At 44.7% G+C, this 25,657-nt stretch overlaps 1 protein-coding gene across 3 annotated transcripts in view; it reads right to left on the bottom strand.

The window, feature by feature from the left end:
- LOC147887968 (uncharacterized) overlaps positions 1–24,556 on the bottom strand; it is a 320,694-nt gene extending 296,138 nt beyond the window's left edge. For all 3 annotated transcript variants that reach the window (XM_087393486.1, XM_087393485.1, XM_087393487.1), the window contains exons 1-5: positions 24,364–24,556; positions 24,094–24,163; positions 23,843–23,930; positions 3,118–3,255; positions 2,760–2,840 (exon numbers count right to left, since the gene is read on the bottom strand). In XM_087393486.1, coding sequence (XP_087249612.1) covers positions 2,760–2,840; positions 3,118–3,255; positions 23,843–23,930; positions 24,094–24,163; positions 24,364–24,436 — 450 coding nt within the window. In that variant the 5' untranslated portion in view covers positions 24,437–24,556. The remainder of the gene's footprint in view (positions 1–2,759; positions 2,841–3,117; positions 3,256–23,842; positions 23,931–24,093; positions 24,164–24,363) is intronic.
- Positions 24,557–25,657: the final 1,101 nt, after the last annotated feature.

Raw genomic sequence — 25,657 nt, 5'->3', positions numbered from 1 at the left:
CAAACCTCTTCTATGCTATCTTCTCCTAATCGGCTCATTTCGCCTCTTCCTTTTAGCCATTTGCATCTCTTTTAAGCCTCTCCACTGCCGACCACCTCCATTCGGTATTTCTTGGAGCTCTAGGTGCCCTTGGCAGCCTCTCAGCTGTTGGTCGGCACTTTTTTCTAGACACGCCTGCACGTGTGGTCCCTCGAGACCATTGTGGAGCCTTCCATCTGCCCCCTTGCACACGTGGAGTATGCTGTTGCAGTTTGGAGCCCTAGAAGAGCCGACTTACTTGTTGGTTCTTCACCTCGGGTTGCTGACCGCCTTCACAAAGCTCTCTTCCATCATGTCTTCCTTGTCTTTAAGTTCCCTGATCGTGGAGACATTCAAGGGGGAAGGCTTCCCAAGATGGCAAACAAATATGCAACTGTTGCTTATGCGTGAAGGAGTTTGGGATGTCGTTGAAGAAGACCACCTTGATACAACTGATCCACACAACGCAAAGTCTAGAAGCAGCAGAATGCAAGAGCAATTTCTCTCATTGGTCTTTGCTTGGCCGATTCTCTCATTCATGTGGACTTCAAGTCAACTACTAAGGAGATTTTGGATCACCTTGAGAGCTTATTTGGTAACAAAATCACCAACTCTAAAGTCTTTTTGAAACTCAAGCTTTATGATTTGAAAATGGAAGAAAGTGAAGAGTTAGTTAAGTCATCAATTAGTAAGATTTCGGTCTCTTGTTCAACAACTCTCAAGCTTGAAAAGCCCGCCAAATGATGAAGATAAAATGGTCGTCCTTATGAAGAGTATCAAAGGATACCTCGTTTTGAGCAAACCCTTGAAGTTCTACGCTTGCCACTACCACGTTTGATGATATGGTGGCTCTACTTATTGAAAAGGACTGCCGTAATAAAGGCGTTATTCTCGCGTCTGTTGGTGTCATGCATTTGCTTCCACTAGCAAATGGAAGACCAATACAAATATTATTTGCAGATTTTGTAAAAGAAAAGGACATGTTGAAGCTAATTGCTTCAAAAAGAAGGAACAAGAACAAGAGAAGCACCATGCCAATCTATTGCTGAAGACCAAGCCGACCTTGAAGAGCCCCCTAAGGAGATACATGCAGCCACTGCTGAGGTGCACGGCCCCTCTTGTGGAACAATATGATTGGGATTCTTGGGCTTTCTAGGCCCTATATGATGTGTGTTTTTCAGTTGAGTCAATACTCTGCCTTGAGTAGGCCCTAAAAAATGATTGTATTTGGAGTCAACAAGTGATGGTTTACCCTTGCCGTCGCAAGTTGACTAAGAAGTCACTATAACACAGGAGGTTTAGGATAGTTGAACTTGCTCTTTGCAGTATTGCGGTGGAGGGGGGATCAGTCTATTCCTTGCGTGTTGGGTCTCACACTCTTTGCTCTGAAGGGGGATGTTGGAGAAATCATAGCCGAAGAGTGTGTTTTACTAGAAGTTCTAGTAGTAGTTCTATGTGTGAGTGCCACGTGTCACTTTGGGAGTTATCCCATATACATTTGGTACTATGAGAGTGTGTGCCTATTCTATAAAGGCTTGTACTTCTCATGTCACATCAATGAAATCAAGCCTCAAGCTCTTTTAGTTATCTAGTACTTTGTCATTTCATTTTCATTATGTTTTCATTTGAGTATCATTACCTCTCTCCCTAGCCTACCCTCTCTCTCTCTCTCTCTCTCTCTCTCTCCCTTAACACCATGTTTCTAACAATGCTGTACAGGCCACCATACTGCTCCAGATCTGTACCTGCTATTGCTGCCAACCAGAAGCTTTCTCTCTGTCACAGAACTTTTGCTGATGCTTTCCTTGCTACTGCTTTGCTGGTCCTGCACCATCCCCAACTCCCCATACATGGGCACATGGCTGGGACCTTTCCAGCCCCACAGCCTGCCCTAAATGTGGGCAGACAGTCAGCCCTCTATGCTGACTAGAGTGGTCCAATTGGGCTGCCCCAAAATAAAATAAACAAGGAGTTCCATCTGCTGCCCATGTAGCAGCCATCTTGCTGCCCACATGGCAGCCCACATGGCAGACTTATCCCTTCCCTGTACTGGTCCATCTACCCACAATGCTATGTAGGTGTCAAGCCCCTGAGCTCTTTCCAGTTGGGGGCTCAGAGCCCCTGAGCTCTTTCCAGTTGGGGGCTCAGAGATGGGGAATTTACCCTATACCTCCAACAGGGGGTGAGGATGGAGGGCACTGGGGGAAGACAAGGGACCAGAAGGACAAGACCTCAAGAGGAAATGTCTCATGCTAAACGTCAATGAAGATACTTCATTTGCCAAAGCTACTGCTCCTGTTTTTCCTGCACTCCAGATCCACTGATGGCAAAGCAAGAGGTTCCTGAGCTCTGCAAATGCTGCGACACTTCATTTCTTCTTAGACAAAGGATTGAGTGGTTCTATATGCCACCAAATTTTATCTTCATGAAATGAAAGATAAGGGATGGAGTGTAAGCCTCTTCGCAATTCTACTGCTGTGGTTCTCAGATTGACAGGTGCATTGCATTGTTTACTGAATCAGAGTGGTACTTCATTTTCCTTTCTTTTGTCTTCCTATCACATGCCTTTTTTAATTTGCATAATAGTCTCATTGGTGCCCCTTTCAAACATTTTTCTTACTCCCTCAAGTTATATCAAAACAACCTTCAGCACTCTTATCCTCTTGTCTATTATAAGCACAAAAACAAAACGTATTTCCAGGCAGAATGGCACAGATTTCAAGCATAGTGTAGAGACTAACTTGATTTAACTCATTACACAGAACACAATCTGAGACAAGAACTTCTTTGGGGTGCAAGTATCGTTCCTGCATTGTACTTATCTGCGGACAAGGAAAAGGGGAAGAGGTCAGAACTTTGACAAATGGTCACAAGAGCACAGAATTCATCAAAGATGATGCTACTTATTCTCAAACATGCTCCTATGTCTGCAAACCATACAGCTATTACAATTGTTTGTTGCATACCAGTTCTAACTTTAGTAAATCCTGATCATGATGAATCACAAAAAGGACAATATGTTTTCATGAACCAGTTGTCTCAAACCAACTATTGCATCCTTATGTGATAATGGAGAATATGAGAGGGAAACATCATTACAAGGCAATTTGCTTTTATTGTCATGCCGTAGTCTTGAAGAAAGTCATTGGCATTGGTGCCTTGCTTATTGTCACCGCCTTCATTGCTTAAGAAGAACACGCTGCCACCTCTGCTTAGATAAATTTTCAAAGAATCCAGCTGTTTCAGCACAATGGTTACAAAATCTGGTCAGAGCATAGAAAATATTCCATAAAAAGGAATGCTTTGAAAGAACATTCACTAAGGTGAACTCTAACTATATTTTTCAATTTTAACTATACAATGTGAGAAAAAATGGTAGAGCCAAATAAATAGCTTTACACCAATGAAGTGCTGAAAAGGTCTAATAGCCATTAATGAAATCATTTCCACAAGAAGAGGTTGATTTGTTAAGAAAATAATCCATTCTACTCACCAAACTGATATATCTTAAACAAGAACTCTGCGCTGACCCAAACCTGTGAATGCTGTTTAAACATAAGGCATATAGTATGCTCTTCAACATTGTAACTTCTACACATGAGACTGTGGTCCCTAGCTGAGGTAAGCTTGAGTTTGATACAAGCATATTGAAGAGACCTAGTAGCTAGCTAGAACGGAATGGAAATATGGAAAGCATAATGAAAGGCAAAATGGAAAGGAAAATGAAAGAATAAGTGCTAGGCAATGATAACCAAAATACTCACATGATATAAAGCTTGATGTTGACTGATGTGATAGACAATAGACAAGTACAACACTATATAGTGTGACACTAGACTCTAGAAAGCCATAGTGTATATGGGATAACTCCCAATATGACAAGTGGCATGTCTAGGACTCACTAGACTATAAAACACACCTAGACCACCTAGAACACTCATTTTAGACTCACTTTGGCTTCATATTCCAACACCCCCCATGAAGGCAAGGTGAGAGACTACTGGAATGGAACCAAGAATAGAACATGACAATGACGGTCATCAAAACTGTGCATGCCGGTCTAGAACTAGACATGGCTCCCACACAATCTCAGAGGCAAGTGAGCATGGCTCAGACACTAGTGAGCATAACATAGAAAGCTTATCTAGCATGGCTCCGAGGCTCATCATGCATGGATGCATGATCAACTCAGAGGTCTAGGAGACCAATGCACCAACATCCTGGAACTCATATGCCAGGCCTGATAACTAGACCTATCAAAGCCAATAGATATGCCTCCCACAGTACATCCCCCCTTGGCTTCATAACAGGACATGTAAGGAAGCCACACACCAAAATAGGAAAATCAATACATCTTTTTAGGAGGATTATCCAAGGCAGAGGACCTTTAGACTCAATGAAAACCAAACACTCATTACATATCATTTTAGGGGGACTACCCAGGGCAGAGGACCCCAAAATACATCAAGCTGTAGGAATAATAAAAATAGATCTCTTAGGAGTAAGAGATGTCCTCCAAGTAGCTAATGCACATGTGTGCACATCCCTGCGAGACGATGACGATGTCGATGAAGCGCTAGGTAGGAATGCCCTAAAATATGTGTCGGTGAAGTCCATGGGGTAGCTACATGGAGCACTCACATGATGACTCTCAAAATGCCGGAAGGAGAGTCACCAATGTCGAAGTAGAAGCCTCAAGTACCACGACCAATCGGGAAGTCAACCAATGCGAAGTACCTCAGGCACCGATTGAATAAGCAATGTTGGAGTAGGCACGTGAAGGAGTCATCGCAATGTAATGTCAAGAGCTCACATCAAGGTTGAAGAAGGCGATGTGGGCGTTAGCATTGGAGATGGAGGTGGCAAGCCAGTCGATGAACGGAGCCTTTTGCTTCCTGCGTCGTTGGAGCGAGCCCGTCCGGTTCTATAGTGATGGAAGCTTGCTGGAATTTGGTCGTCAGGCAGCAGGAGCTGCGTGGGCAGCAGCAGCAGCTAGAGCTAAAGCTGCGTGGGCAGCAAAGCTACGTTTGGAGCAGCGTGGGCAGCAGCAGCAGCAGAGAATGGCACACTTTTGGAGAGAAGAATGGCGGGCAGAAGAGAAGGGCAGAAGAGCAGCAGGATGGCGGGCAGAGAGGCGGGCAGAATGGCGAGAGAAATGGCGGCTTAGTTGGCTGAGCAATGGCGGGTGCTGCAGCTCCATGCGGTCCTTCCTTGATGAGGCTCGAGGTTAAAGGCCTGCTTGTTGGTGAAGACAAACCCGATGTTGATGGGGTCTTCGATGGTGAGGCTTGGGTGGAAGAGGGAGTACTCAAGGAAGGAGAGGAGAAGAGAGCTAAGGTGGAGAGGAACTCATGAGGAGAGGGAGTGGAGGAGCTAGCCTCTCCATAGGTCTGAGATGGGCTTCAAGACCCCCTCATTCCTTGAGGAAAGCTAATGCAGAGACTTTGACTGACCAAATCTAGCATGCACTTCATGGGTCATGCTCCTTCCAAAGAGGCGATAAAGGACAGTCTATAGTGACTAAGCAATACCCCCCTCCCTCCAACACATAAACAAGCAAGAACGAGGCCCCATGGGTCATGACAATGACATGATTGTGGCGAGTGAGGCTACACCGCCAATGAAAAGTGCCCCTTATTGATATGGCTCATGCCTTGCACTTTAATCAACAGTCATCTATTCACACAAGGACATGATAAAGTCACTTGGCACTGCATGAAGTACCATAAATTCTTACTAATGTGCACGAGGGGCCAACAGATGGACACTACTCAGCAAAAATCATGGCCAGGAAGATCCTTCAGGGTGCTAGTTGATACAATTCCACTCAAACGCCGGACTAAGATGGTCCCCAGTCTCAGTCCCACGCTAATGAATGGACTTTGTCTGGTCCCATGCCAACAAGCATACTTGGATGGTTCAAGAAGCAGCACTAGTCCTGGTCCCGTGTCTTGAAGATCAGACTCTTATGAAGCCAAACATAGGCGCAACACATTAACGGTGAAAGAGCAGGGAACAGGTGGCCCCAAGGTCCGCCATGACCGAGGAGCCCACAAAGCTAGAAACAAGATGCAGAGTCAACCACACCAAGGCGATTGACATGGGCATCACTCAGAGAGAGAACCAGATGTAGATTATTTTTAAAGAGAAATGATAATCTACTAATAAACTACTTTTTTTTCATGAAAAAGACTTCCATTAATATGGAAAAAAACATGCAAGAGCTAGCTCAAAGCGGAAATACATCATGTGTGAATAAACTCTTTTTGACCTGGACACCAAAGAAAATACAACTCCCCTATGAAGGGTATAATCTAAAAACACAAGGATATCCTGCTGGCTGGCAGCTCTATGGGGGATTACCTCGTACAAAGGGCTGAACTATTTAAATAGCCATTCCAGTGGTTTATAATGCCATGTTATGCCACCATCTGTGAAACGAAGGAAGGGGCCTGGCTCCAATATACTGATAAAAGCCTCCCTCCTACGGATAGCGTGATCCTAATCTGCCTGGAGTCTATCCTATCTACCTCTGAGAGTATGATTGATATCTAACCAAATGCTGGCCAGTGTCTCCAAGGCTAAAGTGATATGCTTGCTCTATGGCCTGCCTGCACCGACCTCTCCATATGTCCTAGGCAACGGTGCTCACTATCAGTTCCCGTCCACGATAGTGTTCAGGTGTCCACACCGTCTCTATGAAGTCCGGAGTATGGATGAAGGTCAATTCTTGGCCTACCAATCTGAAGGACAAACTCCCCCCACATGCAGTCCTCTGTCTGTAACCAAGGACACCTCTTGGGGTCACCACCTCCTCATCCTCTATCCCAGTGAAGACTGTCCTTGATGCTCTCCTCCAGATTTCATGTGCCAGTGGGCAACCCAAATGCAGTGCCTCTGAGACTCCTCTGCGAAACCACAACTTGAGCATGTAACTGGGAAACAACCAAACCCAAGCCACGTGCCCAATGCAAGGGCTCTGTGTGCCAATAGCCAGAGCAAGTGGGAGATCTTCCTTGGCCCATAAATGTCCCAGAGCTTGCGCCAAAAATCCACAAGAAAACTCTAAGAGCGTCCCTACCAGTGCCAATGCTCTGCTGCAGGTGAGTGTGCCATCTAGATCCTTCTGCCCAATCTCACAGTATAGCTGCTGCAAAAAGGAATATCGGGGGCATCTTGAATGAAAGGGTCTCTCCAAAACTACTCTTCTAAGTCCCACTGAAGCCTTTGCAAGGGTCTCCTCTCCCACACCCAAAACCTCCAAGCCTCCTCCTTTGCTGTGCAAGGATTTGGATCAATGTACCACCTCCTTTGATATTGAGCTACTATCCTGACTCTCTGAGCCGTACATCCTCCAAAGTCCTCCATCTTAACTACAACCCACCATCATCCTGCACTGTAAATGTGAAAGAGGACTGACCTGAGGCATCCACCACCAAAAGTAAAATCTCATGTCTCATGAAATATGAAATCCATGAATGATCCTGTAAAACATGTGGCTCCTAAGCTGCTCTCTAGTCCTCCCAGAATGCACTCTGATTCTCCAAGTCCGTGAACTCTCTGTCTTTGAGCAAGTGGGGGCAAGTTCATGAAAGAAAACCACTCTCCCACTATGCTGGGCACTGTGTCTTTGCCCAATGGTGTGTCCAGTGACCAATCTGATAAGGTCGTTGAAAAGAAGGAGCTAATGCCTCCACTCTTCTAACAACATGGGATGTCTCTGGTAAAGTGTCTCTCGCACTACATTCCAAGTCCTAAGAATAGTTGCTGCTGCAAATCTCACCTCTAAGCTCCTAGCCAAGCGAGTAGCCCTCATGCTAGAAAAAATCAACCTAATATTGGGTCCCAATGCCTCCAACTCTAACCCAATCACATGAAGTCTGTGAAGGAGTAGCTCCTTCCATGGCTCACTGCCAGGTAGCATGCCTTTGACAATGAGCTCCATGAGCAAACGCTCTACTCTAGCATTCTAGGTCCACAATTTCTAGCCCTCCTATGGGATATGGCTAAATAATGCCGTCCAAGCCACCTTCGCCATAGCCAGATGGCCATCCCTTGATGAGTCGTTTCACCTGGCCAATGCAAGATCTAGAATAAGCCCAACAAGAGGTTATGTACAACATAGTAGCAAGCAAAACCTGGTTGGCAACCACTACTCTACCCACCAGGGATAGCTTGGTTAAGCTCTAATGCAAGAGGTTCATCCAAATGCTCAAAATTAGTGGTGCCAATTGCTTCTCCAACATGATGTCCAGCCCTACATGATTTCCCAAGTATCATATTATAATCCCTCTAGGCACACAATGAAATCTCGGTGTGGTCTTCAATCTGGGTGTGGTGTATCACTGACCCAAATCCCATAGGACTTGTACCAATTGATAAGAGCTCCCAAAGCGAGGAAAAACACCTCCATTCTGAAACAAATGCCTTGAAGTTGTCTACCCCTCCATCAAGATATAGTGCCATATCATATGCAAACTTTGCATCAAGAAGCTCCTCCAAAGCTACAATGCTCATAGCCTTTGCGATAAATAGAAAAAGAAGAGGGGCCAAGGGACATCCCTAACTCATTGACCCGGCTGTATTAAACCTGTCCCCTCGCGCTCCCCTAACTAAAACTTGGCTATTTGCCCAAGGAGTAGAGTGTTGACTCCTCATGGCAAAACCATGCCAACACTATGGCATCCCAAAAAGCAAAGATGTTATAAAAAATGCTATGGTCTCGTACAAAGCCTGTCTTGGTGGGCTGAATAATGTCTGGTAAGACAGCGGCAAGTTTCATGTCAATGGCCTTAGCTAGGATCTTGTAAGCAGAACCAAGCAAGGTGATGGGCCTCCACTGTGAAATCTCAATTCTATCTCCAACTGCCCTTAGGCAAGGTGAATTACCCCCTTTGAAAGTCTATCTGGTATATCCCTTGTCTCTATGATGTCCTGAAAAGCTATGAGAATGACTGAGCTCATAATCTCCCAATGAGACTAAAAAAGGATAGTAGTTAACCATCCTCTCCTGGACACTTGCCTTTTGGCAAGCTATAAGTGCTCTCTCGAACTCATTGGAGGCCTCATAAGACCAATACTCATCTCCCGCGTGAGCACTCTCCCCGTCCTCCTCCAAACCTCTTCCAAGTGTTGCACATGGGGTGTAATAGTCCACACATGGAGGAGTTATGACATCACCAAGGGAGTTGTTAAAGAAACCATAGCATCCCCTAAAGATGATGGAGTCTCCCAGCGCAATCGAAGAGTTAGGAGGCCATCAAGGAGCGAGCCAATGGATAACGACTTGAGAGAAGAAATGAGACTTTAGAAGGTTAGGAAGATCTGCCACCACTGCATGGAAAGGAGAGTCATGGCTCCTAATGGAAAAAGATGCCAATTGATTGAGAGAAGGACTCTTGTTCTGTTTGGCTTTCACATTGCACCAAGTTAGTGTATCATTGTTATAGTTCTCACAAACAATCTTCTCTTTGTGTTTCCATCCATTCCTTCTTTCTCTTCCGTTTTGCTAGTTGCACAATAACATGCACCATAGTTTGTTCAGTTTGATTGGTGGCACCGTAATTGTACGAAGCCACATATATTGTCACATTGACACATGTGGTCGTGAGACCTCTTGCACCTCACACTATTGGCCTTTGGCCTCTAACCTCCGGAAGTGACGATCTTGAGAGAGCAAGTGAGAGAACCAGACGGTACTTGAAGAGAGTGGAGAGAAGGCTTCTTGCATACAAGAAGTCGTATATACGAAGAAAAAACCTCAACTCAAGCACAACGTAAGCCCATCTGAGCAATCGCCGAATGTACCAACTTCAAAGCTCTCGTTGACTTGGACCAACAAGATTCGTGTTAGTCGGACCTGATTCACAACTTGAAGGAGAGGAAGAAGTGCAAAGTGGAGAGCAATTGAAGAAATAAGGCAAGGAGACAAAGTTTAGTCTAAATCTAGTTAAGTCCTCAACTCGAGTACAAAGTGAGCAATCGCCAAATGTACCAACTTCTTCGAAGCTCCCGTTGACTTGCACCAACAACATCTGTGTTAGTCGAACCCAAGTCACAGCTTGAAAGGCAAGGAAGAAGTGCATAGTGAGAGCACATAAAGAAAGAATGCAAGGAGACAAGTTTCATCCAAAGCTAGTAAAGCTCAAAAGAGTATATATGTATATATATCTTTGTAAGACTAGAATTAATCGGATTGTATCAATTCAAATTTTGTTGTTCTAAAGTCCAAAATTCTACAATGAAAATAAAAGAGAACACGAAAGAGAAGAAAAATAAGCTAGCAATTTTTTTTTGAAAACAAAAGGTAGACATACTTAGCAAGCAAAGCAATGCTTGTGTCGTCATTAGTTCCCAAGCATAAGCAATTATATTGGGTTTCTAGAGACCCGTAGTGTCTCTTGGGAAAATCCAATGCTTACTCAGATATGTCAATTAAACAAAAGGGAAAGATAACAAGAAATAAAGAAATAAATCAAGAAACAAAAGAGACCCAATCAAAAAAGAAGAAGAAGAAATAAAATCTCTCTCTGTCTCTCTCTCTCTCTCTCGTTGATGATGTATTTTCCTTTCGGATGATTTTGTGTCCCATAGGCCATGTATGGCCTCCCGTGGACCTTTAATAAAATTTCTTTCTTTCTCTCTCACCGACTCTCTTCGGGCTTTACATTGATGAGATCACTTCCTTCATAGACCGCCTAGGAGGCGAGGGATCATTATTGGCTGAACTCATGATACAAATATTGCTATATACTGATTGCATAGTCCTTATCTCATCTTTAGCAGAGGGGGGCTGCAAAGACATCTGGAGGCCCTAGAGGTGTTCTACACAGAGAGAGACCTGACAGTCAACCTTGAGAAGACACCTCACACGCAGTGCTCCGTCGACTTAACTTCACTTATCGTTGCAAGCCAGTGGAGATAGTGCACTCCTACACATAGTTGGGGGCAGTCTTCACAGGACCCCTTTTTACGATGAACCATGCAACCCAGGCACGAATCACACGGGGGTAGAGTGCTTTGGCCCGGTGGAGAGACACTGCTTCTAGGCACACTTCTAGGATCCACTGATGAAGTGATGGCTTTTTAATATGCTAGTGCGACCGACTGCCATGTATGCAGCACCCTTACGGGGATGTGACCTATCAATGGCAGAGTGGAGGAGATTTGAGCGGCTACAGGTGACTATGGGGTCTAGGATGATTCGGATTAAGCCCTCAATTCCACATGAGATAGTACAGGCAAAGCTCGCCATGACACCGCTACTGCAGGTTGCTACCGTCTTCCAGATGGTGGCATTCATTCATAGAGTCTAGGACTTACCTCGATGGAGATTACCAATGCTGGCCCTGGAGTCATTCAGACAACTAGCAAAGAGTGGAGTAGACACATGGTATGCACGTATATCCACATGGTTTGCCAGGCACGTTATTCATAAGGACATGCTTTCCCCCCTTTCAATACAGCATGGATGCACCTCTTGAGTAGATCCCATGAGATGAGATTAACCGTATCATATGCTTAGATCTACTCCAGCTCCATACATCTCGGACTTGGGGGGGAGATAAGGAGCTCCCCACCAAGGCCCAATTCTATGGCGACCATTCTTGAGAGTATCGGAGGAGGGATTCATCATCGGCGGACCCCAGGACAGAGGAGTCTCACATGCATTGAGGATCACCACTGGACAGAGCGGGTTTCATCCCATCAGCTGAGGATTGAGACAGGGAGAGTAGCATGTATGCACACTGGGAGTGATTGAGACAGAGGAGCATTTTCTATGTGCCTACCCAGCCTACTATGAGATTAGGGGACGATACCACTACCTCTACCAAGATGGGAGCGGCTTTAGCCCACTATTGTGATTAATCCACTTCCATGACTAGGTCTGCATTGGGCTCTATCTTTTTGAGATGTGCCGACATAGGGAGACTGTACTAGGACAGATCAGAGAGCAGAAGAAGGCGACTAGACCACATGATACAAAGGCTGACCAGGCATGACGACATGTCACAGATTTTTATGCATTTGAGTCAGCTCCAAGACACAGCGGGGTGGAGCAGGAGGAGCTAGCTGATATGCGGGCAGTTTGCATTATCGAGAGAGAGACGCGTAGGCCACCCGCGACATGGAGAGCGACTAGAGCACACTCTATTGAGGTCCATCCTATCACAACCTTCCTCAAAGAAGACCGTCCGAGACAAGGGGTCCTCTGAACATACCCCAATGGGTTCAGAGATCGAGGAGACCACACCCCCCTCCACCACCACAACGTAAGACAGCTCAACAGATGAAGATCCAAGACATTTTTACCGCTCACAGACAAGCCACCACAATTTCAGGTTTCGGTTTCTGAGTCCCAGCTCTCAGCCTATTTCAGTTAGTATATGTGTATGATTTGTACTTGATTTTTGCTCAAGCTATTGATCTCTTTATATTAGCATAGTACTCAGCAAGGGTCTTAGCACGGCCTTTGCTCCAGCCCATTGAGGCTTGTAAGAGTTTTTTCCCTTTTGGTGTCCTTTGTACTTCATCCCATAGGCCCGCGAGGCCTCCCGCGGCGGACATTAATACATCTTTCTTTCTTTCTTTCTCTCTCATGTATGAATGAAAGAAAGAATGACATAAATAAATAATTATTTAAGACTTACGAAATTAAAGGAACCGTTTACACTGATGTAACACTTCCTAGAATGATGCAATATTAAATTCCTTACTCAAAAAACACATGCATATTCAATTTAACTCTGTTTTCGTAAAATTCTTGTCTTTAGAGTTGTATTTATTTTCAGCATGTCAATTCTTTACAATTGCTAAAACTGGTAAAATCATATCATGACACTGCTTTGAGTGTCCATCAGCTGCTGCTCCTCTATGCCTCTCCCCCTGCTGCCCCCCCTAGCTCTTCCCTCAGCCCCCTAGCTCTCCTCTCCTCCCCTCTCCCTCCCCCGCCTTGCCTCCTCCTCCCCGGCTGCCCCCATCACCCCCTCGGGCTCTCTCCCTCCCCCCTGTGGACTGCTTCCCCCCACGGGTTCTCTTGCCCCCCTCCCCATGGCATCTCCATCCGCCCCCGGGCTGCTCCTGTCCCCCTTCGTGGGCTGCTCCCAGCCCTCACCCCGTGACATCTTCATCCCCCCCCCGGGTGGGTTCTCACTCTTGTTAGGCTCCTCATCCGGGCAACCCCTTCCCCGTTAGGTGAGCTGAAGGAGAGGTGTCGCCACACCCTTCTCTCCTCAAGGGAAACCCCTTCCCCATTAGGAGAGCCTCTATAAAGATCTATTAGTGCAACTGTTGCCAATAGGCCCCAATGTGAGGGGTTCTCCCTAAAAGCCCCTGCACGAGTAGAAGCCCCAAGTAAGCCCTCTAGCTGCTCTGCATCTCGGGTCAATGATGCCCAACCCCCTTATCGCTGCATCAATCTTTGTCATCCTAATGGATGCCCCTCTCAGGTGAGCCAATGTTTGTGTCTTGTTCGTTGTTGCTCGCGGGAGCTGTCTCCAGGTTCCAAAGGACCTCGCAGGGCCATTGTCCCTGTGCCCAACCAATGTGTGTGCGCTGCCCCAACATGCGACCCTCTACATCTCTGATCTTGGGTGCCAAATGAGTGGTTGTCTCTCAAACTCTTCCCTTCATAAGGGGCTAGCATGAATAAGTCCCTCAGACAACCTCCGCCAGACCCTATAAAGACTCTGCATCAGCAGGGAGCCTTTCCCCATGAGAGGAGCCTCCGAGAAATCCATCTATGGGACTCCAGGGCTCTGTGCCTAGAGTGCGACCATGGACCACCACTGGCTTGCCCAAAAGGGCTCTGCTCTGCATCTCTGAATCAATGATACCTAGCCCTCCTTGTGCCTTCGGTAGAATCATTGTCTGCCAAGAAACACGGGCTCCGGTGTTCCACGTGTCATCCGATCCTACCCAAAGGAAGTTATGAACCAAGCATCTGAGCTGTCCCATGCATCCCCAATGAAAGCACCAACAAGAGGCTATATACCAGGCCGTGGCAAGAAGGACATGGTTAACGATCAACGCTCTTCCTACTAAGGAAAGTTTGGCGGAGCTCCAATACAAAAGCTTTCGCCGAACGCTCTCAGTAATGTGCCAAGCTCTCTCCCTCTCACCTGAGCTTGCTAGGTTAGGAAGCTTACTCCGTGTTCATTGCAAGTTGAGGCAGGTTGGTTGTAAGTAGATCAACATATGTTGATTCCTTTTGTTTATACTCTTGTCCTTTATGGTGAATTGCACTCAGTATTATTTCCTTAAGTGTGTGTAACTCGGTATCTCCCCTCTGCCACTTTCTCCATTTCCCTTGCTAGCAAACCCCTTCGTCTACTGTATCTCGCTGTTAGGACTCAGCTTTGCACCATCCTCTCTTTCCCCTTTGTCCACTTTGCTTTGCTTTGCTATCCTCTCTTTTTGTTTCATGTACTTTCTCTTTCTTCCTACTCTCGTGCACTTTCTTCTAGCCCACCAACTAGAAACCTTGTCGGAGCCCCAACTCCATTCCTATTGGGCTGGTGGTGCAAATTTTAATGAAGAATAGGTTCATGAAGAATGAATTCATGGTGAGAAGGACATCAAGGCTCATGGGTAGGGGTAGGACATTGAGGCTTGAAGGCCTAAGATATGGTCTCCGGAAATAGCTCGGAGTGGGGACTTCGTACTTCTATTGGGCAAGCCCTAGAGAGGTATTTGATTGGGGGAGCTGCTGATTGGTGGCCAGGCTATGGATGGGCATTCAACTTGGGGATATTTGGCTTGGGGTTTTCGATGTTTGCGCCAGTAGAGGTCTCCTTTATGCCAACTCCTACCAGACTTGGATTCAAGGATTGTTGGAGGGGATTTCGACATCTTCAAGAAGGACAAGCTAGGTGGCGCTTTTTTTTGTCCTGCCCTTAGCTGAGGGAGGCACATGGGAGCAATTCACTTTTTCTATCCGAGGTTGCGATGATGGGTTGGAGCTGAAGGGAGCCTATGGTTCTCCTTTGGTAAACGACACAGTGACAGGTTCTATATCAGTTTATTAGACTTTGCATAGAGGGGTCTCCTGGAATTTTGGTAGGCATGACAATTCGGATCACTTTCCCATTGTCTTAGCAAAATCTAGCTTGTAGAGGATGCCTTTCCACAAGTTTTTGATCCTTTGGGCAGCAGAGGTCCTTTGTAGAGACTTGGCATCCATCGAGAGGAAAAGAGCCGGCTGCCATTGGCTAGCAGAGCTATATGTATGTGTTAGCTGGACCTTGCAGGGGACCGAGGCTAGAGATGCTAAGTTTTCGCACCATTCCTTGCATGCACGACGCTAGGTACAACAAGGAGACAAGTTGACATGGTGGTTTTTCTACACTATAAGTCTATACTCAACAAACTTGCAGCTATAGAGGTTGAGGGATGAGATGAGGCAACTTCACTCCGGTCCTCAGGAGATCTTAGAATTATTACCTTTTTATTACGCCAACTATTCCACACAAAGGAGGAGAATCCACAAGTACGTGAAGCTAGGGGGGAAGTGTGGGCCCACATTCCCCTGATGGTCTCTCCATGGATCCTGAGACAACGAACCCTCTTCATTGCTGCAAAGTTCGTCGAGACCCTCGAGGTCCTTTTGGTGCAAATTGCCTCAAGGGAGATGACCTCTCTTGACTATTCTTGCACATCTTCGGGGAACACTCAAGTGCTCGTTGCCCTTGGCTTTCAAGATCTTTAGCTCAAGGAAGCTCTCTCAGAGCCTTGCACATGATTGGCTTTGTCTGATTCCGAAGGAGGGGGATAGGATTGTGGCCTCACCTTCCTGACAACCTCCACAAAGGTTTCATTCAAGAGAGGTTTTGTTTAGGAGAGGAGCATTATGGACGATATTTTTCCATGGGGAGACTAGGCTTCTTACAGCAGTGGGTACATGGGATCTTTGCTCTATATGCCAACAGCTCCATCCAATGTTGTATGGAGCTGCTGGCATATAGCAGAGCAAAGATCCCATGTACCTACTCCTCAAGAAGCCCAGTCTCCCCATGTTGATATCAAGGAGGAGCTCTTGGGCTCAGAGTTTGCAAATGACACAACTCTATATGACGAGGGTACAACAACTAGCTTGGAGCGGGTGAAGCTTGCTAAATATTTACTCCAAGGCATATGGGGATAGAACAAATCAGTTGGCTTCCTTACAATGATAGAGGATGTGCTCTTCTAGGGTGTTGATCTTGGCTTCAGATGGATGCCATGAGGCTAGATGGCATGATATTTGGACTTCCAGGTGGGCTTGATATCCCAGTAGATCAATAGATAGCTTCGGTGTTGGAGAGTGTGCACCGACGAAAGCTCCTATACTGCAAGATGTCCTTGGCAAGGAGAGCTATATTGATGAACTAGGTTCTTTTCCCCCAAAGGATATATGGAACAACTCAAGAGATCATGGTGGGAGGGGCTACACAATCCATGGACCCCCCACTGTCGGTCTGGCTAGTTCTCGCGGACAAGTGTGTGCTTCTTTCGGGAATTCCTCGGATCCATCGCCGCCGCAGGGTTTTGCAGAGTAGGACCAAGAGGCACCTGTAGGCCAAGACGGATAGAGACCCGAGGGAGGAGGAGCTCCTAAATGGTTTGGAGTGATAGAGAATCATGGTTGTGGGCCGTTTGGGCAAGGAGTGGCACATTGATCCGGTCTCAATCTTATCAGGGCCTAAGGGAGCAGTCTGGTATCTTTGGTTCTAGGACTAGTGGCCCCTTGCAATCTTCAGTGGGACCCGGGAGAGTGGTTCTAGCTAGCGCGTGTAGGGCTCTCAGACAGGACGGAGGAGGTGCCTTTCTTCTCCTACACGGCACGCATTGGACGCAGTATTCAGCTGGAGGCAGCGGCCTATACTCTTTTGAGAACACGCCACTGGTTAGAGTAGGATGTTCCATGGGAGGTCATTTCCCATTTCTCACCACGTCTGTGGGCTAGCCTCAGGCCACAGAAGATCTCCTATTTCTTGTAGATGATGACACATGGGGGCCTACCCATTGGGCTGGAGCAGATGCGGGCCGATGGTTGTTGCCATTGGAGTACAAAGGAGTGCTCGAGACGATCTCACACTGTATTTGGGGTTGTACAGTGGCGCAAAGGATTTGGGCAGTAGCTGTTAGTATTGTAGCCAGTACACAGAGGAGGTAGAGGGACTTCACATGGGGGATGATGTCATGGCTCACCGAGGGGGGTCATACTTTGTCTATTGATCCAATTTCTCCCGTGTACAGGATTAGCGGCCAGGAGGTTTCTCGGATTGAGATTGAGGACGCAGTCCCTCCTTTGTGCACTCACTCGATTATTTCCACAGAGGATAGTGTTTGGGAGACTGTGGCCAACATTACTACATGGGTCACCAGCTGTAGTCAGGTGATGGGAGGCTAGTAGGTCCCTCCGACGGCTACACTTGTTGCCATTTGGCAGGACATTATCTTTACCTTGTGCGCCATCTGGGAACGCGGTACCCTAGGCTTACGTTTGGCCATTGAGAGGCAGAAGTGTTTCTACAAGGCTTGGCTTGCAAGCATATTCTTCACTATTTCCGCGATAAGAGGAATTCGTTGGGCCACCACCCTGGCTATTAGCCCCGATTCGAGAGGGACCCTAGGCAGTGCGCTAGGCCCTACGGAATCCACGTTGGTTAATAGCTGGTTTTCTCTTTGTATACACCTTCAGCACCTCCTTTGGAAGCTGACCCGTTTTTCAAGCACTAATAGAAGGTTCCTTTTTTTGCAAGAAAAAAGGGCAAGAAAGTCTATCTTAAAGTGCCAAAATATTAACAGACCTTGAAGATGGATAAATGTCCAAAGTTATCTCCAATATATTATGGACATTCCTAACACTCAAAGAGTTAGAGAACTTGAGCTCTACCAAAAGAATGAAGAGTACACCCAATTTTTTATCTAACTAGACTAAATGAAAACTGAGTGGTGATGATAACTTGGTACGTGAAGAAGTTCTACTTACTTCTTGAACCACCACCTTTACCACATGAAAAGAGAACAAGACATATGATATATCACAAATGTTTGGTTTAGTGGAAAGATTAAGCGAAAGGGAATGTCGTGTCAAGTGTAATATGAAGGAGCACATGGAGAAAGGTTGGGAACACAAGTGAGCAAGAAGTGATCACACAGAAACTCTGATAGAATGCTTAATGAAAATTAAGTACAAGTACTTGGTATATATAGTACCCAAGTACTACACACCAAAATAGACTAACAAGTCCTAGTCTATCCTATACCACAATATCATTGTATGTGTCTACAAATCCCCCCTCAATGATATGGCTGAAGTACTCTGGAATGACCTTAGAAGTACCTGTTGTATCTAAAGTACCATGGCTGCATAAATTCATCCATGTATGGATATAGCAACCTATGGGAGTACAACAGAAACAATGTCATTTTACAACGCTCCTTAACATTGGTTTAATGTCTTTGATCCCTAAGCCATGTCGATGACGTGTGAGAAGAGGTGTTGACAAGCTTCTGGTGAAGATATCTGCCACATTGCCCTCAATGGAACAATCGATAAGGTCAATGAAGCCATCTCAAATACAATTGTATATAGTGATGATGAATTTCAATGTGTTTCATGTGATCATGAAAGACAGGATTCTTGCCAATGGCAATGCAACTCTGGCTGTATCAAAGAAGTGAGGTTGCCTCACCATCCTGTGCATGATGCAAGTCATGCAAAAGCTTCCTTAACCACATGCATTCCATAGTGGCTGCATTCGCTGCTTTATACTGTGCTTCACCAGAGGAAAGAGAGACTCAGTCTTGCTTCTTAGTGAGCCAAGAGATACAAGCTGAACCCAATGAGAAGCAATAGCCGGAAGTGGATCTTCTATCATCAATGTCCCTTGACCAATCTGAGTCTATGAAACCACTGAGAGAACCGTCACAAGCTGAAGCATAATGCAAGCCATAAGAGAGTGCCATGCACATATCTAAGAACTCTTTTGGCTGCATTCCAATGTGTGACATTAGAACAATGCATAAACTGACTTAGCAACCCTGTAGCATTAGCAATGTCTAGCCTAGTGGAGCATAAATAACTACCAACCAACTACCTGTAAAGTGTGCCATCAAACTTTTCAGACTCATCATGCTTAGTAAGTTTGAGTTCTTTTCCCAACGGACTAGCCACAGGCTTGCTTTCTTCCATCTTAAATTTCCCCAAGAGACCTTTAGCATACTTTGTCTGTGACATGCATATTCCCTCTTAAGTCTACCAAAACTCAATGCCAAGACAATAGTGCAATAAACCCAAATATGTCATGTCCAATGTCAGACATAAAGCAGACTGTATTGCTGTAATTTGATGTGCATTACTCCTTGTGAGTAATATGTCATCCACATAAATTACTAGAATAACCAAATCTGAGTTTTCTCGCAGAACATAAAGATTAGGCTTTGTATGTGTATTGACAAAGCCTTGGGACAGTAGAAAACGATGTATCTTGTGATACCATGCACAGGGTGCTTGTTTGAGCCCATATAAAGCTTTCCTAAGCTTGCACACCTTGTGCTCTTGTCCCTTTACCACAAATCCTTGGGGTTGTTGCACATAGATCTCTTCTTTGAGATCTCCATTCAAAAAGGCAGTCTTAACATCCATCTGATAGACTGACCAACCATAATTTGCAGCAAGAGAAATGACACAACGAATGGTAGTCATTTTTGCTACCAAAGCAAAAGTCTCCTCATAGTCAATCCCCTCTTCTTGAGCATACCCCTTTGCAACAAGATGGGCCTTGTATTTTTCCACAGTACCATCGGAATGATACTTGATCTTATAGATCCATTTGGTGCCCACAATATTTTTACCAATGGGTGCATCAACTAAATCCCATGTGGCAGTCTTTTAAATGGACCTAATTTCAGATTCCATGGCCTTCTGCCATGAAGGATGTCCCTGTGCATCCTCAAACCTTTGAGGCTCGATTTCAGCTTCCATAACAGAGGTCATCAATGCAAAATTGACCTGTCCATGAGCAATTTTTGTGTTTGCTCTGGTTCTCCCCAAAATAGGCTAATCCTTTTCTTGCTGAATGGTCAACCTTGCCCATTTTGGAATGGATTTCTCAACTGTACCGCTGGCTGTACCATTGGGAGTTGTATCTTGAGGTTGATTGACTCCACGATGGTGGTAATGTACCGAAACATTGGGCTGTTTTTCCTCACTAGCTGGCTGCTGATCTGGAACATGAGGAAGAATCACCCTCAACATTTTGCAAATAGCTTAAGTATGAGAGGAAAGAGTATCCTCTGGAGAACCCATATAATCATCCTCAAACTGAATTATATTCAAAGGGACATCATCATAAGGTGGCAAATCCACACTAGTGGGCTGCATGCATCCATTTTAAGCAAATGCAACATCTTTGCTAATTATTATCTTCCTGGTTGCTGGATCATAGAGCCTGAAGCCTTACTTTCTGTACTTTATCCAACAAAAATGCATTTGATGCTTTTTTTATCGAGCTTTGATCTAAGCTGAGATGGAATCAAAGCATAAGCAATTGAGCCAATTACTCTGAAATGATGAACCTTTGGCTTTGAGCATAAAACCTTTCAAAAGGTGTCATATCGACCACTGCTTTTGTAGGGCATCTATTCTGTATGTATGTGGCTGTAGTAATGGCTTCTCCCCAAAATGCCTTTGACACTTTCTTACATTCCAGCATGCATCTTGTCATTTCCATAAGTATCATATTCTTTCCTAGCCTCGCCTCTCCGCCCCCGCCACTCAGCCTCCCCGCCTGCTGTCTCTCTGCCGCCGCCTGCTAGCCTCTCCACCCACTAGCCTCTCCATCCGCTAGCCCCCTCCGCCTACTAGCCCCTCCACCTCCACTTGCTATATAGCTCGCAGTACAGGGGGGGTTTTCGTCAGCTAACCCAGCCTCAGGTTGAGCTGAGCCCTTGGCTTAGTCTGAGGTGTTAGCTCAAATAAAGGGGTTGTTGATTGCGCAGGTCTTTTTCAATATGGAGTTCCCGAAAACCAAGCTTTTTCCATCGACTCCAGCCACCAAGAAGCCATCCTACACCACCAAGGCATCGACGCCTTCCCCCTATGCTCTAACTTATCAGAGATTTCAAAGTAAGCTTATCCACACGAACGGATTTACTTCCTACAGCAAGAACTCAGAGATACTAAGCTCCGCATTGCTTCTCTGGAGAAGATAGTTTCAAAAATGAAGAATGAAGGCATACAAGAGGTATCAAGAAGTCCTACAGCAATGCAACACCGCGGCTCCAACACCACAACTCATAGTCAAGGTCCAAGAAATGGTCAACACTCAGCTCCAATCCATGGGACAGGAAATTACAGTAGTAGCAATACACAACAAGATCAACAAATGTGATCTCTATACTAAGGTAAGAGAGCAGCAAACCATAGTAAGTAACAAGAAGATTTTACGCATTGGAGGATTGCAAGACAGCTGCCTCAACTGTTTTGGAATGGAAGAGGAAGACGAACACATTGATGAGAGCAAGATCATTCAACTCAAGAAGGCAGTACCACAAGTCGATTGGGATGAGAATGACATAAGCTTCATCACTCAAAAGGGTAACCAAGCATAGATTTACTTCAAAAAAAAAAGCTCAAGGGTCAAGATCCTTAGACAAACCAACAAGCTGAAAGGTACTAGGATTTGGATATCTGAAGAGCTCACTATGACCCAACTCAAACAACGGGCAAATGAACTCATCAAAGTGAAAGAAGAAAGGAAGGAAGGTAAATGGGCGGTCTACCGAGATGGGCAAGCATTGATAAGAGATTTCAAACCTAAACCCATTACTCTTACATAATACCTGAATGTAGTTATGTTATGCTATAATAATAATTTGAGGCTGAGTTGTACTACTCCCCCACAAACTCTCAGTCTCTAACTGATGTTGTAGTTTTTTGGTGTGTGTATTTTGTCCCATAGACCCTCAAGGTCTTCCGAGGACGTTAATATATCTTCTTTCTTTCTTTGAAATAGTATTGTGTTGCGGTGTGTATGGCATGGTTTTGTGATGTTTGATCCCATTTTCCTTCAAATACGGATTGTGTTGTGGTGTGTATGGCACAGTCTTGCGATGTTTGATCCCATTTTCCTTTAACACCCTTCAAAGGTCCTCTATTGTCTGAACAAAATGTTTGTATCGTGGAATTAGTTTGGTTCTCAGCCAAGGCTTTGAACTCCTTGGACCAATAAAACACTTCAGACTTAGTCTTCATAAGGAAGAGTCATAGGAATCTAGAATAATCATCAATGAAGGTAATTAAATACCTTGCCCCTCTATGGATTGTCACATTCATGGGACCACATACATCACAATGTATGATCTGCAAAACTCTTGTGGCTTTCACTAAACCTGAGCCATCCTTCTTGAAAGGAAGACAGTGCAATTTGCCAAGGGCACACCCTTGAACAATTTCATTGTCCTTTATTTCATTGAACCACTTCATTATCTGGCTGCTGTAATTTTGGCATCCTTGAACCATTTCATTGTCGTACAAGTAGGCCAATGCCCTGTGATGAACATGGCCAAACCTGGCATGCCATAAATCACTGGGAGAAGAAAATGAGAAGGCAAAGATTGTTGTACATAGGACTGAGCATCAAGCTTGTATAGCTCTTTATCATAAGTACCTGTTGCCACAATTTCATACCCTTTCTTGGGATCCTTGATTCTGCATTGATCATCTTGAAACTCAACAAGCATGTGTTGATCATGGGCAATAGAAGAAACTGAAATTAGATTCTTTCTCAAATCTGGGACATATCAAACATCACGGATGTATATCTTCTTGCTTGAATCCAAAAGGTTGGGAATATCTCCCACTCCTGTGATGTCCTGTGATGCGTCATTTGCACATGTAACCTGTCTGCCATGAACAGGTGAGATTTCCTCAAACCACTACTTTCTAAAAGTGATGTGCTTGGTAGCATCACTATCCAAATACCATTTATCAATGGCAGCAAAAGAAGCATCAATAGACTGAGCATGTGCACTAGAATCCCCCCTGGCATCAAAGCTGTCCTGAACTGTGGCAAACACAAAATTTTTGTCCTCTTATGCAAAGTGTGCCTGTGGTGGAGCATTTGCATTTTCAGCAGCTGGTGCAACAAAATTACTGTGTGCCTTGCCTTTTCTTCTTAATTTATTTCTCCCTAATTGTGGATCACTAGCATAGGTAAGCACTTTATACATGCACTTGCCTTTGCCACCCCCACAGTTCTTTTACCTTCCTTGGCTACTGATCTTTGACTATCGCATAGGAGCACTGTTACACCTTACTTTGCACCTCATTTCTGTATACTTTGAATAAACAGGGCATCACTTCACCGCACCAGCCTCACGTAACCTTAGCTTGCCTTTATTCATGTTTTGGAAGGGATCTGTTTGCTATAACTTACGGTTGGTCAAGCGTTGTAAGCCCCATTACATTTGGAAGTGGTGGTTCCCATTTGGTATATGAATAGTGAGTATTGAGAACCTTATTTGGAAGGCAAAAAATAGCATCCAGTACGATGCAATTGTAATAACGATGGCTTCTAGATCTAGATAATTTTAAAGCGCCTTGAAACCTGCATAGGATTACTGATCACCATCTATTTTACTTGATATTAATGTACTATTTCATGTAACCATTCAATGATGCAAAGTTTCTCGCTCTTTGAAGTGAAATCCATCTTTTGTTTCTGATTTCTTTGTATGTTTTAAAGAGATTGAAAAATAAGACGTCAGAATTGGGTTCTAACCACTCCAGGATTCATCAAATAGATTTATAAAGTTAAATTTGCAAAGGCAAAATGACCTCTATAGCTGTGAATTTCTCTTGTGGGCAACCAAATACCACAATGGCCACCTTTTCCAAACTTGCAAACGAAAGCTCATCTTTGTTCCTGCAATTAAAATTTATACTTAAAAAAATAGGGTCTACGTTGTCATATATTCTAATATAAAATCTTGCGTTATCAAACATCCACATCGTTCTAGACCGTTAAAAATAATAAAAAGTACTCAGTACTTTTGTTTGTTAAGATCGGTATGGAGCTTATTTCTTACAAAAGAATTTGAAAAACACCCCGTAACCTTTTAGCCAAGCTCTTGAAACCTTGGATTGAAGAGTGTGACTCTGCAAGAAGGGGACAAGTTTAAATCTATCACGTAGGCTGAAACGCAAATGATAGGAACGATGTTATTCGTTTACGCATGCTTTGACAAGCTCCAACAGATAATCTAGCTTGACTATCCACATTCATCCGTTCTCTACAACGAAAACCTAATGTCAAGACCATAACATTATAGTTGTGCTGTGGTCTAATTGAAATAAACCTTGTTTGCAACAGTTAAACATAAGCGTTGGCATTTCTGTAGCAGAGCAAGGCTCTTCTCCGCTGCTGTTCATGGCTACAAAGATTCAGGCAGACTCTGGGCTCGAATAGTGAAAGCAAACTCAGTGAATAAGATGGATTCAAATTTCAAAAACACAAAAACTAGGGTTACTGAGTCTCAAACGTGAATGGTATATAGCTCAGACTGTGTTCCAATCAAGAAGAATACATTTTTAGTAACCTAGACCAAGGCTGTAATGTTTTTGCTTCTTTTAAATTTAATTTCAGAATCAATGAAAATGACTTTCCTGTTTGCCAAGAGCATTTAGACCAAGCGGCTAAAATGTGTGGGTGTGTATGTGCCGTACCTAAGTTCAAGCCCCAAGGGCACCTCAGGATTCTATCTTGGTCACTCCAGGGGGCGCTATTGGCACTTTCAATTTTAGTACAACGCATTAAAAAGGTGGATTTTCCCCGCAATCTTTATGCCTCTTATAAGATTATAGCTTCAAACTTGAGGCTTAGAGCTCGTAGAGCATTTTTGAAGAGATAATGGGTCTTCGAAAATTCAGGAGGATGGTTTTTCGAAACCACCCTATCCCTTTCAAGACTGACCGGCAACTGGTTCTTCTACTTGCCCCTACTCGGCTTCGAAGCAATCAAGATTTATGCCACGTGTGAACCCAAATCGAATTTTGGCGCCCCCCTTCGCATGAACAAGCTCTTAGGGTCTTAGCACATGCGAGGACATATTCAAATATATATTTCTATCCTATTCACTTTCCAGCATATGCTAATGGGTTAGGTGGGAGAGGACACATGGCATTATTTCATGTGTTTAGGAGGTGGGACATTCCATGCTTTTCAATCCTAAAAAAGGGGTGAGCTTGTGGATGAGAGGCTCCACAAAGGGATCTCATTCTAAACAAAGGGGATCTCATTCTGGCTCCAAGGGTCTTGAGGCTAGGGTCCAAGATGGGAGAAAAAGTGGCTATTCCCATCTAAACCCAGGTCCCATCCTAGACCACTTGGTCTAGGATGGAAGTAATGATGACAAATAGATTCCCATCCTAATCCATGCTAAGGCCCTTAGTTCAAACCTTAGCTTTGGGAATATAGGATCCAAAGTAGCATTTTCAGACTCCTAAACAAAACCAAATCTTTTGTTAACATGGGAATCTCCTTTGTGAATTTCTAGGTTTCTGGGAAAAATGTTGAACGCTTGCATCCTTATTGCCCTTTATGGAGAATACAACACGTCCATCCTACCATGATGTCTATTCTTATTGATACCC

This window comes from Dipteris shenzhenensis, chromosome 22 (genome assembly GCF_047967505.1).
Source record: "Dipteris shenzhenensis isolate YYH24624 ecotype China chromosome 22, Dip_SZ_1.0, whole genome shotgun sequence".
NCBI lineage: Eukaryota > Viridiplantae > Streptophyta > Polypodiopsida > Gleicheniales > Dipteridaceae > Dipteris > Dipteris shenzhenensis.
The sequence above is the reverse complement of the archived record's forward strand: the minus strand, read 5'-3'. Positions and strand labels throughout refer to the sequence as shown.